The sequence below is a fragment of the Ambystoma mexicanum genome, chromosome 1p (assembly GCF_040938575.1).
Source record: "Ambystoma mexicanum isolate Mex_15411 chromosome 1p, UKY_AmexF1_1, whole genome shotgun sequence".
Taxonomy (NCBI): Eukaryota; Metazoa; Chordata; class Amphibia; order Caudata; family Ambystomatidae; genus Ambystoma; species Ambystoma mexicanum.
In genome coordinates, this window is record NC_090921.1 from 528,001,212 (window position 1) to 528,020,196 (window position 18,985).

Below are 18,985 nucleotides of genomic sequence, written 5' to 3' on the forward strand. Positions count from 1 at the left end.
TCAGGTTCTTCGATGGGGAGGTCTTTTTAAAATATTTTTCTAACTTGTTTCTACTGTTATGAGACCAGCTGTCATTTGGGGAAGTCCACTTTGGGCATCTGACTGGATTCTAGGAGGATATCTGGATATCAAATGGATCAGTAACATTGCTGCTAGTCGTCTGATGCTTTGAGTTAGCTAGAAGGCCTAAAAGTCAATAGTCCACTTCACCAATAATTGGTGTAGCCAATGATGAGCTTCACCTTAAAATTCTGCACTCTTTGTAGGTTCGGCACTGTTTATTAGAAAATAGCTTGCCATGAACCCCAATACATTAGTCTTGTTGGGACAAGACTACTACCATTAAGATAGCAAAACTGTGGTGACGGTGGTGATCATCAGAAAGGGAAGCATTTTCCTGATATTGGCAAAATTATCTTCAATAAAATTCAGTTTCTGATGCTTGTGAATCTGCATAGAATCGCATGCTGTGCACATAGTCCGACATCTAGTGGTAATCGCTGAGTATTGCATCTTTTTTTTCTTTCATCTGGCTGCTATTTTTGTACTTGCCATTCGTGCAATAAGATGTTTCCTTGGAGGTACGCTAGTGTAACAACTGTTTGCTTTGTGACCACGGTGATCGGCATTGCAAGGCCTGGCGACTCTTGAAGCCCGAAACACTTAAAGAATGGCGCACTAATCGAGGAGCAGCATACTCATACAGGCCGAATCCCATTCCCCCACTGGCACTGTTGCTTCGGACGAAGAACCCTCCAGCAGACACGGCTCCAGTTCGGAGGCCTAAGACATTGTTGCAGAGTTCTCTGACTCGCATGTCCCCAGCTCCGTCCCCACTAGGCATGCCGAACACGCTGATATCCATCCCCTCCCCTCCCTGGCAACAGGGGCAAACACGTTCCCACCAAGATAAATCAAACAACCCCCCAGCATCCCTTGACTGTACTGTCGAGAAAGCTGACTGCACCCGCAGGCCCATCAAATCTTCGGCGAAACCTAGGGGAACCCTCTGGTTCTCGACCCTCTACTCTTCCACCTATGTGTTTAGCGCATGGTTGGTAGGCTTGGACTTCCCTGAGGGCTCCCCCTTAATCTTTGACACCTGTTTCAGAGACTACGAAATTCAAGTCATCCGTTAAGACACACCCAAAATTAAGGGAGAAATTGTCTAAGACGCTTACACGGCCTGATTCCTATGTTTCTGTTTTACCTCTGGGGTATGTCCAGGCCTCTTCCCCGTTGTTTCCCACGCCTTGAAACTCCCAACTATAGGGACCTGGACTAGAGGAAGTTTTGAGGAATGTATGAAAAAGGTATCTGAGTTCATTGATTCCTCAGACAGATTCGATAAGAGAACACCTTTCTTAGATGAGGACCCTAGGCCCTTCAAGTCCCCTAGACTTCCGTCCCTAGCTTTCCACACTACCTCTCTTGTACATCCTTCATGTGATATATTTCAAGATGATCAATATGATCAGGATGAAGAATCATATGTCCCATACCAGGGACACGACTCCGAAGAGCTTGCTTCCCTGGACCTATACTCATGGCTTGATGTCACTGATGACTGGGGGCTTGGCCCACTCCTCCTCCTACTCCTGTGGCAGAACCTAAGTACATCTTTGTAGACTCCACACCTGTCATAGTCCAGAGCCGCTTCTCCTATTGGCGACCAGCTGCTCTTTAACAATTTTCTTAAAAAGGCAGTTGATCATTTGAAAATACTTAAGAGGCGATGCCTGACTCTGACTTTGTGGAGGGTATCCTCAAAGAGAAAAAGCCTGTCAATCAATCTCCCTTCTTAATTGTATATAGAAGCATATCGCCCATTCCTTACTCATGCACTCGATGATGCCTGCAGTTAACCCACGCATTGAGAAGATGTTCAGGCCTGCTCCTTTGTACCTCCTTTATATTCGGGGGCACTATGTTCTGGATTCACTGGTGGTCACCACAACCAGGAGTGTGCAGGCGTTCCTTTGTCATCAGCAGAGGCTCCTCTCGACAAGGACTGGAAAAAATAATATGCCTTAGGCAAATGGATTGTCTTCTGCAGCCTGTAGTACCCGCATTGCGAATAACACCACCAGCCATTTCACAGCTGCTTGCTGTTCAAGAAGGACGGCAAGTCACCCAAAATATTTTGAAAAACACTTTGGACTCTGCCGAGACAGCTGGCAAAGTGTTAGCTGAAGGTACTCTTCTAAAGTGTCATGCTAGGTTAAAAAATCTAGGTTTAAAAGGTTTAAATCCAAGATGCAGGCCTCCCTTATCAACAAACCAATGGAGGAGTTGCTTTTGTTCGGGAAAGCAGTGGATGGCACACTTGAAACGGCAAAGAAAGAACACGAGACTCTAATTTTCTAACCAAATTTCCAGCAAGCTGTACATGCAGCGCAGGGTTTTTAACACCCATGCTCCTTTTGAGGGCAATCTTTTCCAGACCTGCACAGACCTTTTATTGCACAGGAGGTTTGCTCTGGTACTTCAATCAAGGAACGTTCAGCGCCTATTAAGCACTTGGGTTTTGGCATGGCAATGGAAGGGGTAGGAATGCAGCTGCCAGAGGCTCCCGTACCCCTGCCAACAAATGTCTCTCTGGTCCCCTCCCCTGCATCTCCAGTAGGAGGTATGATAACCTACTTCAACCACGCATGGAAGGGGATGACTTCAGACAAGTGGGTGTTCAAGAAGGTGGTCAAGGGCTAATGTATTCAGTTTCTCCGGACACCTCCGTACCACCAGCCAAAGACCAGAAGAATGTCTCCAGACCATCTCCTTATTCTTCAAGCAGAAGTGGAGGCCCTGCTGCAAAAAGGAGCGATAGAACTTGCCCCAGATCAGGTAAACAAGGGTATCTATTCAATATACTTCCTTGTACCAAAAAAGAATTTAACCATATGCCCTGTATTAGATCTGTGTCCGGCAAATAAGTATGTCAATTCTCAAAGGTTCAGGATGAAAACTCTGCTGGAGGTAATTCCTCTGCTGAAGCATGGGGATTACATGGCCACCTTGGATATGAAAGATGCTTACTTTCATATTTCAATGTTGCAAGTGCACAGAAAATACTTCTGGTTCAGAGGACACTCGCTATCAATTCAAAGTACTCTTCTTTGGCATTGCCTCAGCCCCAAGTGTTTTTACTAGGATTCTGGCAGTGGCAGCAGCTCGCTTCCGCAGACAGTCCGTTCCGTATATCCTTATCTAGATGCCTGGCTCATAACCAGAGACACTTCAGTGTGTGTGGAGAACACCCAAACGGCTATAGACCTACTCTTACAACTGGGGTTCTCTATCAACGAAAAGAAGTCCAGTCTTGTCCCTCCCCCCGCCCAGCCAAGTAAACCAGTTTCTGGGAACCCTAATTCAAACGGAAGACTGCCTTGTCTCCCGCTCCAACGAGAGGGTCCAAAATATGTTCGAGATTCCTCAATATGTAGCCAGTTGTCAGACAACAGTACAGAGAGCCATCCGGCTATTGGGAATGATGGCTTCCTGCATTTGCCTGGTACAACATGCCCGTCTGTGCAGGCGTCCTATGCAAGAGTGGTTCTCGAGCCAGTGGTGTCAAGCAAGCAGTCAGTGGGACGATCTAGTGGTTGTCTTGAAAGCCCTCGTTCTACCACTGCAGTGGTGGCTAAGGGAAAACCTTCTGAAATGGAAATCGTTCACTGTCGCTGCATTAGAGACCACTGGGTGCTCACCTTCTCAACCTGACAGCTCACAGCACGTGGTTACAATCAGTAGCAAACAAACACATCAACCTGTTTTCACTACTAGCAGAGTTCAAAACCCTGAGAGTTCTTCAACAACTGCAATGGAAGACTGTTCTAGTACTAACGGACAACACCACAACCAGGTTTTACATAAACAAGCAGGGAGGAACTCACTCTCCAGGGCTGTCCAAGCTGGCACAAAGCATATGGAAGCAGGCACTCAAACACATGTTCCTGGGGAACACAATCTTCTTGCAGACTTACTCAGCAGAGACATTCAGCTACCCTTAGTCGAGTGGCGGGTACACAAACACATTTTGCAGAAAGTCTTTGCAGAATGGGGCCATCCAGACATTGACCTCTTTGCAACACCGGAGAACGCACAATGGCCAGACTATGCCACCAAGTATACCCAAAAGAGGTCCAATGGAAACGTTCTCTAGATCAAATGGTCAGGGAAGTTTGCTTATTCTCATCCTGATGACCCCACCCCACCCCACTCTTCTCCTCAACAGGACCATTCACAAGATGCACCAGGAACAAGTTACACTAATCCTGATCGCACCAATATGTACTCGTCAACCATGGTTCTCGCGTCTCATGGAATTGACACTTTGATCCAGTGACACTGCTTTGCCCCTAAAACATGCTGTCCCAGGATCAGGGGACATCACTGCTCCCATGCCCACGCTTTGCACCTTAATTCATCTCCAGATTCCATGTAAACCAGTCCATAAAACGTCCATCTTTCTTTCAGAATCCTACTAATTCAGCTGAAAGAAGCCTCCATACACTAGATGTTAGGAGAGCAGTGATGTATTACCTCAATAAAACAAAACCACTTCAGAAGACAGATCAATTCTTTGTCTCCATTGCCACTGGTAGAGAAGGGGATCCTGTCTCTAAGTTGTCAATCTCTAAATGGATCATTAACTGTATCCAAATGTGTTACTCTGTCAAAGAGAGCTTTACTGTTTATGCCTATAGCACATTCTACTGGAGACACAGGAGCTACTATAGCTTTCATTGCAAATATTCCTATAGATGCGTTTTGCAAAACAGCTACCTGAAGTTTTGTTCACACCGATACACAACGTTATTGTGGTGATACACATTCTAAGACTGATTCTCAAGTAGGTGAGGCAGTGTTAAGACGTCTCTTAGCCGCTGTTCCTTCGAACATCCCATCTCCTGGTACTGCTTGCTAGTCTATGCACAGCATGCGATTCTAAGTAGATTCAGAAGCATCCAAAGACATGCATGACTCACTGAAATCGTATTTCTGGTGCTCGTATCTGGTTGGATTCACACACGCCCACGTTTCCTCCCCTCTTGGAGTTGAACTAATATAGACGTCTTGCACCTTTTTATCCTCCTGTACCCACTCATACATTCCCGACGGGGGCCCTTGATGGTTGGATCATGAGTACACTACACCTCACAGTAGGGATAGTGTTAGACACGTCCAGGGCGATGTCCCTTTCCGATCTTCGCAAAAGAATTAGTAATACTCGGCAATTACCACTAGAGGTCGGGCTATATGCACAGCATGTGAAGCTAAGCAGATGCACGCACCAGAAATAAGATTACAGTGATTAATGTATGTCTTGCAATTTGCTCTAATGGAATATTGATTGCTGTGTTTAATGCATCTTTCCTGATGTCAGCCATGCAAGGTGTTTTCTCTTAACTGCATGATACTCTGTTGCATTTGGCATCATACATCAACCTGTTACATGACTAGGGCATGCCTACTTTTGGCAACATTTCATGTGTGGACCATATTCTTTCGCGGTGGTATTGTTTTTACCGCATGACTATTAGCTCAATACAGAGAGTGCACACCTTTTCCATGAGGCCAGCCTGCATGTCTCCATTTCATATCTCAGCACAAGGCTGTTAAAGTGAAAACCATTTAATAGGGTAATAACATTTAGAAGTACAGTACTTAGAAGTGGGAGGAATCTGGCATGAAGTTCTATGTGCAAAACAAATGTTATTGTTCTAACCCAAGTGTGTGTTACGATGTGTGGGCCAGTGCTCCAGATAAGAGGTTTACCTCCCAGTTTGACAGAAATCGACCCAACACTGTCAATTAAAATAAGAGTAACAGATATGCAGGGGTCTGCCCCCTGCACTGCTTCAATGGGTTCAGACTAGTGTGGCCTCTGCTGGTTGTTGACAGGAGGAAGTGTTTTAAATGCCAGATTCGGTTGTGTGATATGTTTCAGTTTTGTTGTGAGAGATGTTTTCTATGCAAATGCTCATGTGAAATGTTGACTACCATGTTCTTGTATTGTGATGAACTGAATGAAGAATAGTTGCAGGGAGAGGTTTTCCTTTCCCTTGTTTCTGTGGTGCACTTAGTGCTGGGCTTTCATGGGGTGAAATGGACTTCATGGTGGACCCTGCATTGGTGAAGTCTTGGTGCTCCATTTTGGTGGTGTATTAGTTCACTAATTTACTCCATGCTAGTCTCTGATACAAGTCAAGTCTCTTCACTCATTGGTCCTATTAGTTTGGTGTATACTTTGCTGTGGTGGTGTGGGTGAATTGTACACTTAAGTTATGATGGTGAAATGTATGCCAGGATCCATAGAGTTCATGTGCACTCTGTGGTGTGATCTGGTGGGTTATCGTGCACCATGACTGCCTGTTGGGTAAAGTGACACACACACGCACACAGACCTCCGTTTTAAAAGCTTTCTTGGAAAGTATATTTTCCTTTTACTGAAATATATCCCTTTCCCTTCTCAGATCAGGAAAGCAAGGACTCTGCTCTTTCTGAGGTGAGTACATATATGGTAATAAAGCTTGTAACCTAAATTGTGTGATCAAACCTGTTGAGTTGGAACTATTTGGGTCATGTTCTTTAGCCATGTCCACTTTTGGTTTCAGTGGCAATTCTTGGGTCTTATGTTTCATAGTGGTCTGCTCTAACCTGCCAAGGTGCACTCTGTGACTCACTGGTTTATCCGAATCAATCTTCAGAGTTTAACTTTCTGGTGTTCGTAATATTCCTTAGTGTTGCATGATGGAGATTAATGTGCGTTACTGACAGCCTTTCTCCGTCTTTCTATTGCTGGCCATGGCAGACTTCAACAACTACAACTGAAAAATGCGAATGTAATCCAGAAAGTCTGAATACACACCAGTCCATTGCAGCTCATTAATCGAAATCTCAGCTACCATGAGTTAGAAATGTAATGAAAACTTGCTGATTTCATTTATGGTTTTTTTCACCAGGCGTGAATGATTCCATCCTTCCGTCTCTGGTCACAGCTCCCTTATAACTTTGACTGTAATGCTTGTGAGAACAGAGAACAGCAAAGGGGTAGAAATGGAGAATGAGAAGGCTGGCTATAGACTATAGGCAATTGTCCCGGTCCACGCTGAGGGCATAGCATGTGGATCATATTTTATGGATCCTACATCACCTGAACAGGAGTTGGACTCGCCCACTCCCTTCCCTCTTACCCCACCGGCAACGGTCACCCTCCAGCCCCCCTGCCCCACTTAACCCCCCCCTTTACTCTTTGTCGATTTCCCACTCCCAACATCCGATGATGAAGAAAAGTTAATTTCGTTTCAGAATTTCACAAATGCAAATCAAGTTCTTTCCTGCATGTTGTGTTAATTGAGATCTATTTTGAGACTTGTGCCAGTGCGTGCAGCTGTACATGTTCTACTGCAGGGTTTGTTTTGTTCATGCCTATGCCAAGATTCTGTAAACTGGCTCTTGTTTGTTCCATGTTTCTCTTATTTTCGTGTTTAATGATGGCATATTTTTTGGGACAGTGTGTTTTAGCTAGATTTCTTTCCTTTTGAAATTCATCAGGAGAGCAGGTTAATGAAAACAATCGCCCTGGAACGTCCTTGGATGATTGCCAGTGGACAGAGACGTACATTAATTTAAGAAGGGACAGGATGATGGATTCTTGAACTGCTCTACCCCTGACCATCCTCTGCCCCTATATGCAATAGAGTAACAATTTCATCCACCTATTTATGTTATGAGCATTTAGATCTGTTAATAAGGTGCTCAGTATTTTTTTATTAAAAGGCCTTGTTGGACATTCCTGTGTACATAGTCCTCCCTCCACTCAATATTTGCTGCAGTTTTTGAAAGACCCCTGTTCCTGAAGAGTCCCAATGAAGTAGATGTCAATTCATGTGCTTGCTTTAATACTGGGATACATTGCTTCTAACTGCTCACAACTCTTAAATGTGGCGATTGGGGTAGTGGAAACTGATTTTCACCCCATCAGTTTGGGGATTAGAGGAGACCTAGTTTAGAACTTTGTACTCCTAGTTCTACCACTTTATCTGCAATATTTGACCTTGAAGCTCCTACCTCTCCCTCAAGAACCTTCAACATTTGCGACCACCCCTTCCACTTTCTCACATTAGCTTGACTAAACTACTCTGGGTGAATCATGCACTGATGTTCAGTCTCACTCTCTACTCTCTTAGAACCCTTCGTTATCAGGCCAGCCTGGCTCTGGGAAGAGAATTGGCCACCGTGGTGTAGACGCCTCAGGAGAAACAACCTACAAAAAGGTACTGTCATTTCTGCATGTTACCTCAGGCATCGGTCAATTAAGTAGGTTTGCGACCATGATAAAGGATTAGCAGGGGACTCGGAATTGACATTAGGAATTCGCTTTTTAATGGAAGGTTGGAGAATGCATTGAAAATAATCCATAGAAGACACTTTAAAACCGCGGTCACAGGCATATAGTGGTGTAATAATACTGAGTAATCAAAGTTGTTGATCAATCTTAGTTTGTGGTGTCAAGCATAAGCTGTAGGTGCTTTTATGCTACTTATCAGCACCCTGTTAGATGTTTAGAGCCTTTCATTAAACAGTCTGCTAGGATTCTTAACCTGGAATGACTGTGACACCAAATACTATGTGTTGCCATGCAGATGATCAGAGTTTCATTTTGGAGCATTGTAGAGTTTTGGCAGGCACCGCACTACACCAAAGATGGGCGCAGATATATTAGTGCAGCCTAGCCCCTAAGGTCCATTTTGAGTATTGCATCCTCTTGTGGAACCTGCAGCGTGCACCAAAAATGAATCTCTTCTTGCTATTTTAGCAGTTGTGTGCATAGAGATGTGCCACGGGACCAGAGTCTTCTGTATGAACCCTGCCTCTGTTCTTTAGTAGGTTCCACACCACCATAGGACTTTTGAAGTTGTAAAGCTGTTTCAATGGGGTAATTTCATTTATTTTGGCTGAGCGTTCATACAGAAACTGTAGTGGAGCAATTTGATCAGACCTCGAACACTACACATGCGTTTACAAGGCCAAATCTGAATTTTTGTAAGTGGTCTTTATTACTTATCTTTATACTTGAATTTACTTTAAAGCCGCAGCAGTAAACATTTCAATTTGCACACTACTATCCAACCCTAAAATGACACTTGCCACGCCCATTCTCTATATGCACAAAGCACACCATTTCTTATAGCCAAAAGTCAATTATCACTTCACAGTGCCAGCTGACAAGTGCATATTTGGAGACCTGCTTTAGGAGGTAGCGCTTAATATGACCTTAAACGAATCAATTGAAGTAAATGTTGGCTGGCTGGACTTCCTAGGGTGCTCATTTGTTCGTGGTCCTCTTTACAGGGACGTAAATTCACCAAAATACGAGGGGTTGCAGAAGTGACATCACAGACCTGATGAAATCACGGGAAGTGATGTCACTTGACCCGGATGGCATTGGTTCCTTTTTAGCCCTAGTGACATCACCAGAAGTGGCTTGCATGCATAACAAAAGTACATTATGATTTTAAAATACCAAACACATACTGAAGCAGACAAGAATATTTTAGATAACCAACCACATTTAAACAAGGGTCCTGCCTTCTAATGCCATGGATGGGGTCATGATATGACCGGGTTAGACCCAATAGTACAAGATAGGCCGAGGCAATATTGGTTCAACCATTGGGTTTGCTATTTGAAGATATGAATATATCTTTAAGCAATAATTATGACCAAGCATTCTGCGATTTTGGGGAGTACTGTGACCCGATTCTTGTTGAAATGGACTCAGACAAACTTGCATTGATGGAAAGCCCGGTGAATATGTACAACAAAATGAAAATAGTAAATTGGGGAAAGATATAAAGAGAATGTCGTATAAACTACAAAGAGAGCTAACCACACACCTGAGGAAATAAAAGGAGATACAGTCCCTGTGATGAGATTCCCTGAGGCGAAATGGGAATCTCCCCACTGAGGACTGTATCTCTTTATATATGCTTTTGTCTTAACTTACTAGGGTCTCTACAAAGGTGGGGGTCCCATAAAAGGGATCCCTTGGCAAGATGAAATTGCCGGCTCTGTAAAAAGCTGGAGTAGGCAGAAACGCAAAAACATTGACTGACTGACTGGCTCTAGCGCGACACTAGGGCCAAGTAAAATGTGGTTGGGAAAGTTCATAAGGAGATTAGAGGATTTAAACAGGGAAGTCATGTGGGCTAGGGTCCTGTATGGATACTCTATCTCAAGGACCATTGCATTGGTGAATATTTTAATAGTGATGCACAAAAAGTTGTGGGAAAAGCTTTTTCTCAAATAGTCCACCATAAGGAAGTAGAGAATGGAGTAATTTGTCGGATAGGTGGAAAATGTAATTTTGGGTTTAGAAAGGGAGACCCTGATGGGTATATGGTATTAGATTGTATTATGTTGAATGAATCGATGTCAGTAACGTGTGTTTTAGAATGTTGTGCCTGAAGTAAATTATTGCCATTTGTAATGAACTAAGAGTTTTGATATGTATGATTAGAAATGTATTAAAGTTTTTAATAAACTATATACACGAACAAAATGGACTGAGGCACTGCCGTAGAGCTGCCATTTCAGCATTGTAGGGCCAGTTACTTCCATATTATGCCAATTATAGCTGCATGTCATGTATTGGAATTATATGAAAAGTAGAGCCTCCCCCCTCCCCCTTACATTGTCAGTTGCTGCACTAATACAGTATCCACAAATCTAATATATGTGAGCCACTTTTAGTGCACAGGAGATTTAAGCTTTCCAAAACGCTGTACATAGCACATATTTACATATAATTATAGTCCCAACTGAAGTTGGTACTCATTTATCAACATCGGAAGAATGAAAGGCTGATTTGGCCTTTCCCGATTTGAACCTACGTCCTACTGATCACACACTGATTGCAGCAACAAGCACTCAATACGCTGAGCTTCCTTACTGCTTTGCTATTAAAATGCAATGCCACCAAAAGAAAACTTGTCCAAACTGGCTGCACAATGTAGGCCAGACATGTAATAACATTTATCATGTTTTGCTGTAGCTTTTATTTCTGCGCAGTAAAAAATGCAAGGCCATAGTAAGACAAACCTAGACTGACAGCACCAAAATGCCAATCTAACTACGTAATAACACTTATGATTTCTTTATCAGAGATGCCCAGAAATATATACAATGCCACAGTAAGGACTAGCAGCAACCAAATGCCAATCTTTTTTTAAAATTTTTGTTGGCAGAGGTTTACAACAGACACACATGCTAGAGCAATGGAATATACATCAAATATATGACGATAGTGCACAAAACCACAAAAGCAATTGTATAATGCTTGGGAAGGAGGTAGTACCCTACCTGATGGTGCAGAGTGATCAAGCATTTACCATCGGGGGGGTGGGGGTGCTGGGGATAGGGGAGACGAGCTACTCTCGGATGACCTCTCCTCTTGACTATTAAGGTAACTGCTAAATGCAGTCCATATGTTCCTGGGGCAGGAATGAGTAGGACGCATTGCAAGGTACTCTTCTTCACAGTTTCGGGACCATGTAAGCAAGTTCAACCATTTTTGGAACGTGGGAGGGGGAAGGGTTTTTCCAGTTTTGAAGTATACATTTCTTAGCCACCATGCAACTGATATTGAGGAATTTAGCCATGCGCTTGACATCGTCGGCTCCGCAAACCCCAAACAAAATCCCCAGTGAGTCAGGATCTATTGTAGTGTCAATTACCTCAGCAAGTGTCTCTAGAATTTTCCCCCAAAATTCCTGCAATTTATGGCAAGTACAGAACATGTGCAGGTGGTCAGCCCCCTCCACCCTGCAACGGGGACAGAGATGTGTGATGGTATGAGCAAACTTAGAGATCCTGTAGGCGGTGTAGTACAACCTGTTCAGTAGCTTGTACTGCATGGCCCAGTAGCGGAAATTAAGGGAAACCTTTTGAGTGTGTAAGCACATTTTCTCCCACAATTGGTTAGGGTCTCCCGGCCCAGTTCCTCCGCCCACTCATCACGTGCCCTGAGAACCTGGGTTGGGGTGTTGGCTTGTGACATCTTGTATAAAAAGGAGACAACACCACGTGCACCGCCCGAGTTGGCAATGTATGCAATTACCAGTGTTTCAGAGGGTTCAACGGGAAAGAAGGGCCATGCTGACCCGGAGTGGCCCGGTTTCCATGTCTGAGGGTCGATAAACCTGCCTTTGGGGTAAAAGTATGATAATGCTTGGTAGCCTAGAGTCCCCCAGTGCTGTGCTAGGGCAGTATCATGTGTGGGCTCTAGTCCAGGGAAGGCCCACACAGGGAGCCATTTATAATATGGAGGGGATTCCCTTGTTTGGTGTAGCAGTCGTGCAAGGTGGTGCCGATTGGGTCAATGGGAGAGTCGGGTAAATAATGCTGATGTAGTATGAGGGACATCATGTCGACACCGGTCTTTGCTAAGATTTCTAGTTTAACATGTGGGCGGACTGGAGAGCCTGGGTACCAGTGGGTAGCGTTTTGGGCTTGAGCTGCTGCCCAATAAAGAATTAGATCGGGAGCAGTGAACCCCCCCCTTGTTTGTATGGGAGCGCCATATCGGACCATTTCTTGCGCACTGCGCCAGAGTGCCACGGGAACTGTGCGCATGATTTGTGCAGCCTTATGAAGTATTTCTCCCCGGGCCATATGGGCACGTTACTAAAAGTATAGAGCAACTTGGGAAATAGGACCATCTTGACAAGGGAGAGCCTTCCGGCCAGTGACAGAGGGAGGGGGCGCCAGCGTGTCATTTTCGTCTTAGCTAGCTGTGCTGCGGCCAGGTAGTTATCTACAAACAGGGTGGGCTTGGTTAGAGACACCTGGACTCCTAGGTTTTTGATTCCCCCAGGGGACCAGCGGAGAGGGTAATCGGTAGCAGGCTGTTGGGTGGAGGCAGTGTGCGGGAAAACCTCAGATTTAGAATAGTTAATTGTAAAGCCTGAGCGGGTGCCTGTGCGCGTAATGCCCCGCAGTATGGGGTCAAGGTGAGTGGCAGGGTCCCTAATGTACAGTACTACGTCATCTGCATAGAGGGATATGCGGGAGTGTCTTTCAGCCTTATCCCCCTGTGAGAGTGGCGTGCTCGACTGTGGACCGCCATTGGCTCTATCTCTAGAGCAAAAAGGATCAGGGAGAACGGGCAACGCTGGCGGGTGCCCCTGCAGAACAAAACTGATGTAAGGGAGTTGACCCAGACCCTGGCCACTAGGGAGGTATATAGTTATTTGATGTACCCAATCATGTTGGGGGCCGACGCCCATCGTCTCCAACACCAGCCACATGTACTTAGAGGACACCATATAAAACGCTTTCTGGGCCTCAAGCGTGACTGCAACAGCGTGTGCTCCCTGGTCGATACGGGACATCACGTTAAACAGTCGCCTGATGTTGTGAGAAGTGGATCTCCCCGGTACAAAGCCTGCCTGGTCTTCATGGACCAGATGCATCATAAGCAGGAGGAAACGGTTTGCTATCACCTTGGCGAAAATCTTAGTATCAAGGTTCATGAGGGGAAAGTGGTCTATATGAGCCACAGTCATCGTCAGGCTTGCCAGGCTTCAACAAAACCATAATAACGGCTTCACGCAGAGACGGGAGGAGAATGGACACGTGGAGCGACTCGTCCCAGACTTCTAAAAGCTCGGGGGCTAATATAGCTATGTATTCCTGATAGAATTCTGCCGTATGTCCGTCAGGACCCGGTGCTTTACCCTTAGGTAGGTCCGAGATGGCCTCGACTATCTCGTCCAGGGTAATCTGGGATTTAAGCTGGTCTCTGGTGGGAGAGGAGATGAACGTTGTGGGTATTTGATCGAGTAGATCCCGCATATGTTGTTCGGGAGGTTGAGAATATAAGGTTGTGTAAAATTTAGTGAATATGTCCAGTATCTGATGGTCCGACCACCGTGGGATGCCTTTGTCATCCGTAATAGAGGAGATATGGGCCTGAAGAGTTGCAAGTGTTTTCCCGGGTCTATCACCCTCGCCATATTTACGAGCAGCTTGGGGCCGGCTAAAGTATTGGACCTCACTGGTTGCAAGTGTATTGTATGTTTGGAATTCATCAGCAATTAGTGCAAGTTTGGCGGGGTCAGCGGCGGTTGAGCATTCCTGTTAACTTACATAGTTTGGTCTCAGATCGCTCAAGAGCGGCCCTAATCGTTTTTAGCACTCCTGCTTCTCTGGATATGGACATCCCCCTGATATATGCCTTGAAGGTTTCCCACCTGACACCAACAGAGGTGGCTTGGGGGGGGTGTGGTGTTCGAAGAAGGACTCAATATCAGCCAGTATGTCCGCCTTGAACACAATGTCCCTGAGGGCCGAGGATTTAAAAAGCCATGTGCTGAATGTCGGGACAGTCGTTCCCAGTTCTACTGATATGGTAATCGGGGCATGGTTAGATAGTGTGAAAGTTAGAATCTGTGCCCCCTCCACGCTGCCCATCGCTTCACTAGATACTAGGAAAATGTCAATTCTGGAGGAGCTATCGTGTACCGTGGAATAATGGGTATATTCACGTCTTTGAGGGTGCAGTGTCCTCCAGGTGTCGCGGATGTTGAGTGTTGCACTATAGCTGAGTAGCCTTCGTGTGGCCCCGGTCCGGGGTCGGACGGCGGTTCCAGTCCTGTCCAGGTCAGTGTCCAATATTAGGTTCATGTCCCCCCCCCGCCATATAATCTGAACACCCACATAGCCTAGCAGTATGGTAGCCACAGTGTCCAAGAAATTGGGGGCATCAACATTGGGGCCATAGGAGTTTACAAGAAGATACTCTGTTCACTATGGTGCAGTGTAATATAACATATCTTCCATCATGATCGGTGTAGTCCCTGTTTAGTGTGAATTTGATGGATTTGTGGATCAATGTCAATATGCCTCTGGCTTGAGTGGATTAAGAGGGTAAGTATCTGTTGGGACCCCATGATGGTGCCATGCTTCCCGCCAGGCGGCCCGTGGAGTGTGTTTGTTGCAGCAGCAATATTTTGCAACCATGTCTATTGGCATAGGCCATAATCTTACGAGCCTTGGTACGGTTACTTGGCCCCCGAACATTCCAGGACATTATGGTAGTGGGCATTTCACTTGTCTAGGGTGCATCCCAGTTCAGTCGCCTTGGCTTGCATCTGCACTTTGTGCGGTCACTTTTGAATCGTTTCAACATGGTGCGCCCCGTCAGTCTGCCTCTGCCTTTTCCAATATAACTTCCCAGGACACCCGCTCCCCCCCCCCCGCCTTCGCCGCCCAATAGTAACCAGCAGCTCCCGTTCCCCCCCTTTCCAACCCACATCCGACATCCCTCAAAAAACAGGTGCCAGCAGGCCGATCCCAACATGGACCGGCCCAACGGGGGCTCACACCAATCAAGCATTCCAACATGAGTTTGCAACTGCAGTGGGGTGCGCCATTGCCGTGCTGCCAACTAAGCAAAATGAAGATGAATATTAAGGTACGGAAGTTTGGCTTTGTAGGTCTGTTGATCATGTTTTTTTCCCTTAGAAAGCATATGAGCCGGTGGGCGAAGGTGTTGCACAATTCCGTGCCACCTTGCAGCTGAGCCCGATATCGCAGAGCAGCTTCAGAGGTGGACTGTACAGCATAGCAGGACGGGTGACAAAGATAGAAGACAAAGATAGAAGTCGTTAGTTCATTGAAGACCCGGAAGGGCAACCGGAGGCGGATCAGTCATTATCCATGTCTGCGTGGTCCCCAGGAGGGTTGTTGAGTGGTATCTGTGCCTCTATGAACTTCACTGCCTCCTCGGGGACCGTGAAAGAGTAGAGTTTCCTTTTGAATGTAAGCTTCAAGCGTGCCGGGAACAGCACTGCATAGGGGATATTTCGTTCTCGTAGCATTTTCTTGACCCCTTGGAACTGGCGCCTCTCCTGTTGCACCCCCACAAAGAAGTCGGGGAATATCCTGATTGTCTGGGAGCCCAGGCGCAGTTCCCCCTTTTCGCGAGATAAGCGTAGGATGAAGTCGCTGTAATTGAGTATTTTTGCAATGATGGGCCTGGGGAAGTCGATGGTAGGGCTCTGTGGGCACGCTCCATCGTGAATTAGGGGGGAGAGCGGGATTGTCGAGCAGCTCCTTCAGTACATCTTCCACCGCCAATTCCATGCGGCCCTTGAGGGCATTTTCGGGAACTCCGATTATGTGTATGTTGTTCCGACGGGATCTCGATTCCAGGTCATCGCATTTGGCCTTCACCGCTTTCATGTCTCGGCTAAGGGTGGTGACAGTGTCCTGGAGGGTGTGTATTCTGTCCTCATTAGTACTTATTTGTGTTTCCGCCTCCGTGATTCTGGTGCCAGCGTGGTCGAGTTGGGATTTGAGCGACACCACATTAGCATTGATATCATCAAGTTTTTCATGAAAAGAAGCAAAGTTGTTCGTCATGGATTCAATTATCGTTGCAAGGTCAGGTGCCAGGGCGGGCGAGGGCGAGGTGGAGGCGTCCTGATTAGAAGATGCGTAGCCTTGGTCGGATTTAGGGGTTGCTTTAGTGAACTTATCTATGGACCCTGTCTTGCTGGCACCCCGGGATCTGCTAGACATGACAATATAGGTGGATGAGAGGTGTTTGCTGCTAGTAGGTGTCCGGGTATTGCAGCAACGCAGGCACGCAGGTGGGGCCCAGCAGGTATATTGGGGCCTCGGTGACAGTGAAGCACGTAGCACTGTGAAACTACACCTGCGTCTTGATGGGTGAATGGGGTTGATGCACTACTTGTGCGCCGTCCACAGAAAGGAGTATATGTTCCAATGTTGTGTTGCGGCTAAAACAGTGAATGACCACTCAGGCGGTGGTGGTGCAGGTGGGAACCAGCCAGGGAGGAGTGCGGGCAACCCCGGCGCTGCCACTCATTTGACCAGGTGTCCACAGATGGTAAAGGCCCAATAGGGAGCCACGTATGCTGAAGCAATAACTGGCACTGCAGGTAGCCAGATGATGGCCAGCCCCCCAGGGCCCAGAGTCCACCTCAGTGAGGGACGGTAGCCACAGCCTGCAGGCGGTCCCTTAAAGGATCAGCAGATAATGAATCGCTCCTTGCCCAGTGAGGAGAGTGGCACAGAGTGGCTGCAGGGCTATTCGGGCATAGGGGCATAATAAAGGAGATGCCAGCAGCAATTTATGTGGCGGTCCCCAGCACCCACCTCTCAGCCATTAGGGCGGCTGTGCCCGTGTCACTCGTAGCGTCCGGCGGTGGTACTGAAGGGCATCCGCCCGCACTACGGCTCCCTAGCTCTAGCTCCTCGATCACCTCAGCAGCAGTCCCGAGGAGTGATGGCGTGCCGTGAGGAAGCAGTGCACCCCCTGCAGCAGTGCAGTACTCAGGCTCTCGCCACACGCTACTGCGGTGGCGAGGATCAAGATGAGTGGCCCTCCAGGTCCCCCGGGCGAGCCACAAGGACGGCGTGTGTGAAGGGAGCCGCCGGGAGGCTCCAGCTCACCCCACGCGGTGTCAGTCTGCCGGCTCGGCGGGCCCCGCCAGTGAAGGCACCCGAAAGGCAGCACGGGGCAGTCCAACACACACCAGGGCACTGCGGGCTGCTAGATGTCTTCGGGGCAGAGGGCACGTACAGTGCCGCTCCGGCAGGCGCGGAGCAGCAGGCAGGCGTCCACGGCTGGGGAACCGCACCTGAGTGTTCCACGTGGGTCCCGCAGGGGCAGGGGACCAGGGCAGTGCGTCTTGGCGGGCAGCCGCTCACGGTGACTGTAGGCAGGGCAGCGGCCGGTCTCGTCGTGAGACGATTCGGAGCAGGCCACGTAGCGGGCACAGTGTCAGGGGGCCGTAACGCGCCGATTTTGCCCAGGACTGCAGGTGCATGGAGAGGAGGGCGCCAGCAGTCAGCTTGCGAGGCGATGGCCGGTAACACTGCGGATGGGCGCCGATATTTAAAGATGAGGGCAGGCGATCACGGAGCTCACGGACTAAGCAGCCATTTTCTGGGCTGCTCAACAGTGCCCCCCCAACCAAATGCCAATCTAACCTGATAATTACACTTATGATTTATTTATCGGAGGCGCCAAGTACAAAATGTCAAGCCACAATAAAATGTTGCTGGTCTAGCTGCAGCAAAATTCAACTCTGGACACATAATAACACTTATGATGATTACTTAATTATATAGGCCCCGAAATATTTGTTAATGTTAAAGGATATTTGTACCGCGCACGATCGCCACCGGAGTGGTCCCTTGGCGCTCTGGCGGCTCTGAAAGAAAGGGAAAGCGGGGGGTGAGTTAGTGGGAATAAGCTGGAAAAGTGCAAGAGAGCAGTGATGTGCTGTTGGCGGCCTCAGCCCGGTGGGTCTGTTGGCTGGGCTTGGGGTGTTTTTATGGTCGGTAGCCGTTGTGTGCTGTGTGGTGTGGTGTGGTTTGTTTTGTTGTTGCAGTGTAGTTAAGTTTGTGCGGATTGTTGTGTTTTAGGCTTGTAGTTGTGTTTGGTTAGAGTTTGAGAGGTGTATGCAGAGGGGTGAAATTGTTAGTTGATTGGTTATTTGGCATTGCTCTCCGGAAGGGAGGCCCAGAATTTCCTTATTCTCTCCAGGTGGGGTGCGGGAGCATCTCTGCATCTCTGTCCTGATCTGGGTCGTCCGATACTCCGTCCCTTTCACACATGGCATCTATTCACGTTCATAACCTTACCCAAGTCAGGCCTTGGCCATCTATGTAACACCTATCTGTATGCGGGTTAGGCAGGCGTATGTACGTCCCTTCAAAGTCTGGCTTAGAGAGCATTCCCAAACAGTCGGTGCGCGGCATTGACTAGCCAAGGCTACTCCATCCATATGTGGCGGCTGGTTGGCATTCATAATCTTATTCAGTTGTTTATGCAGGCTATCGCTCCCAGTGCTTTCGAAACGTGGCACATGCCAACGCTTGCAATTACGTCCAGAGGCGGCACCTGCCTTCATTCACAACTCCATACGGTCAATGCCCATGCTAA

General features: G+C 47.2%; 1 protein-coding gene across 5 annotated transcripts in view; it reads left to right on the forward strand.

The window, feature by feature from the left end:
- PIP5K1C (phosphatidylinositol-4-phosphate 5-kinase type 1 gamma) overlaps positions 1-18,985 on the forward strand; it is a 1,345,879-nt gene that overhangs the window by 220,624 nt on the left and 1,106,270 nt on the right. For all 5 annotated transcript variants that reach the window (XM_069649430.1, XM_069649429.1, XM_069649432.1 and 2 more), the window contains exons 2-3: positions 6,477-6,508; positions 8,193-8,279. In XM_069649430.1, coding sequence (XP_069505531.1) covers positions 6,477-6,508; positions 8,193-8,279 — 119 coding nt within the window. The remainder of the gene's footprint in view (positions 1-6,476; positions 6,509-8,192; positions 8,280-18,985) is intronic.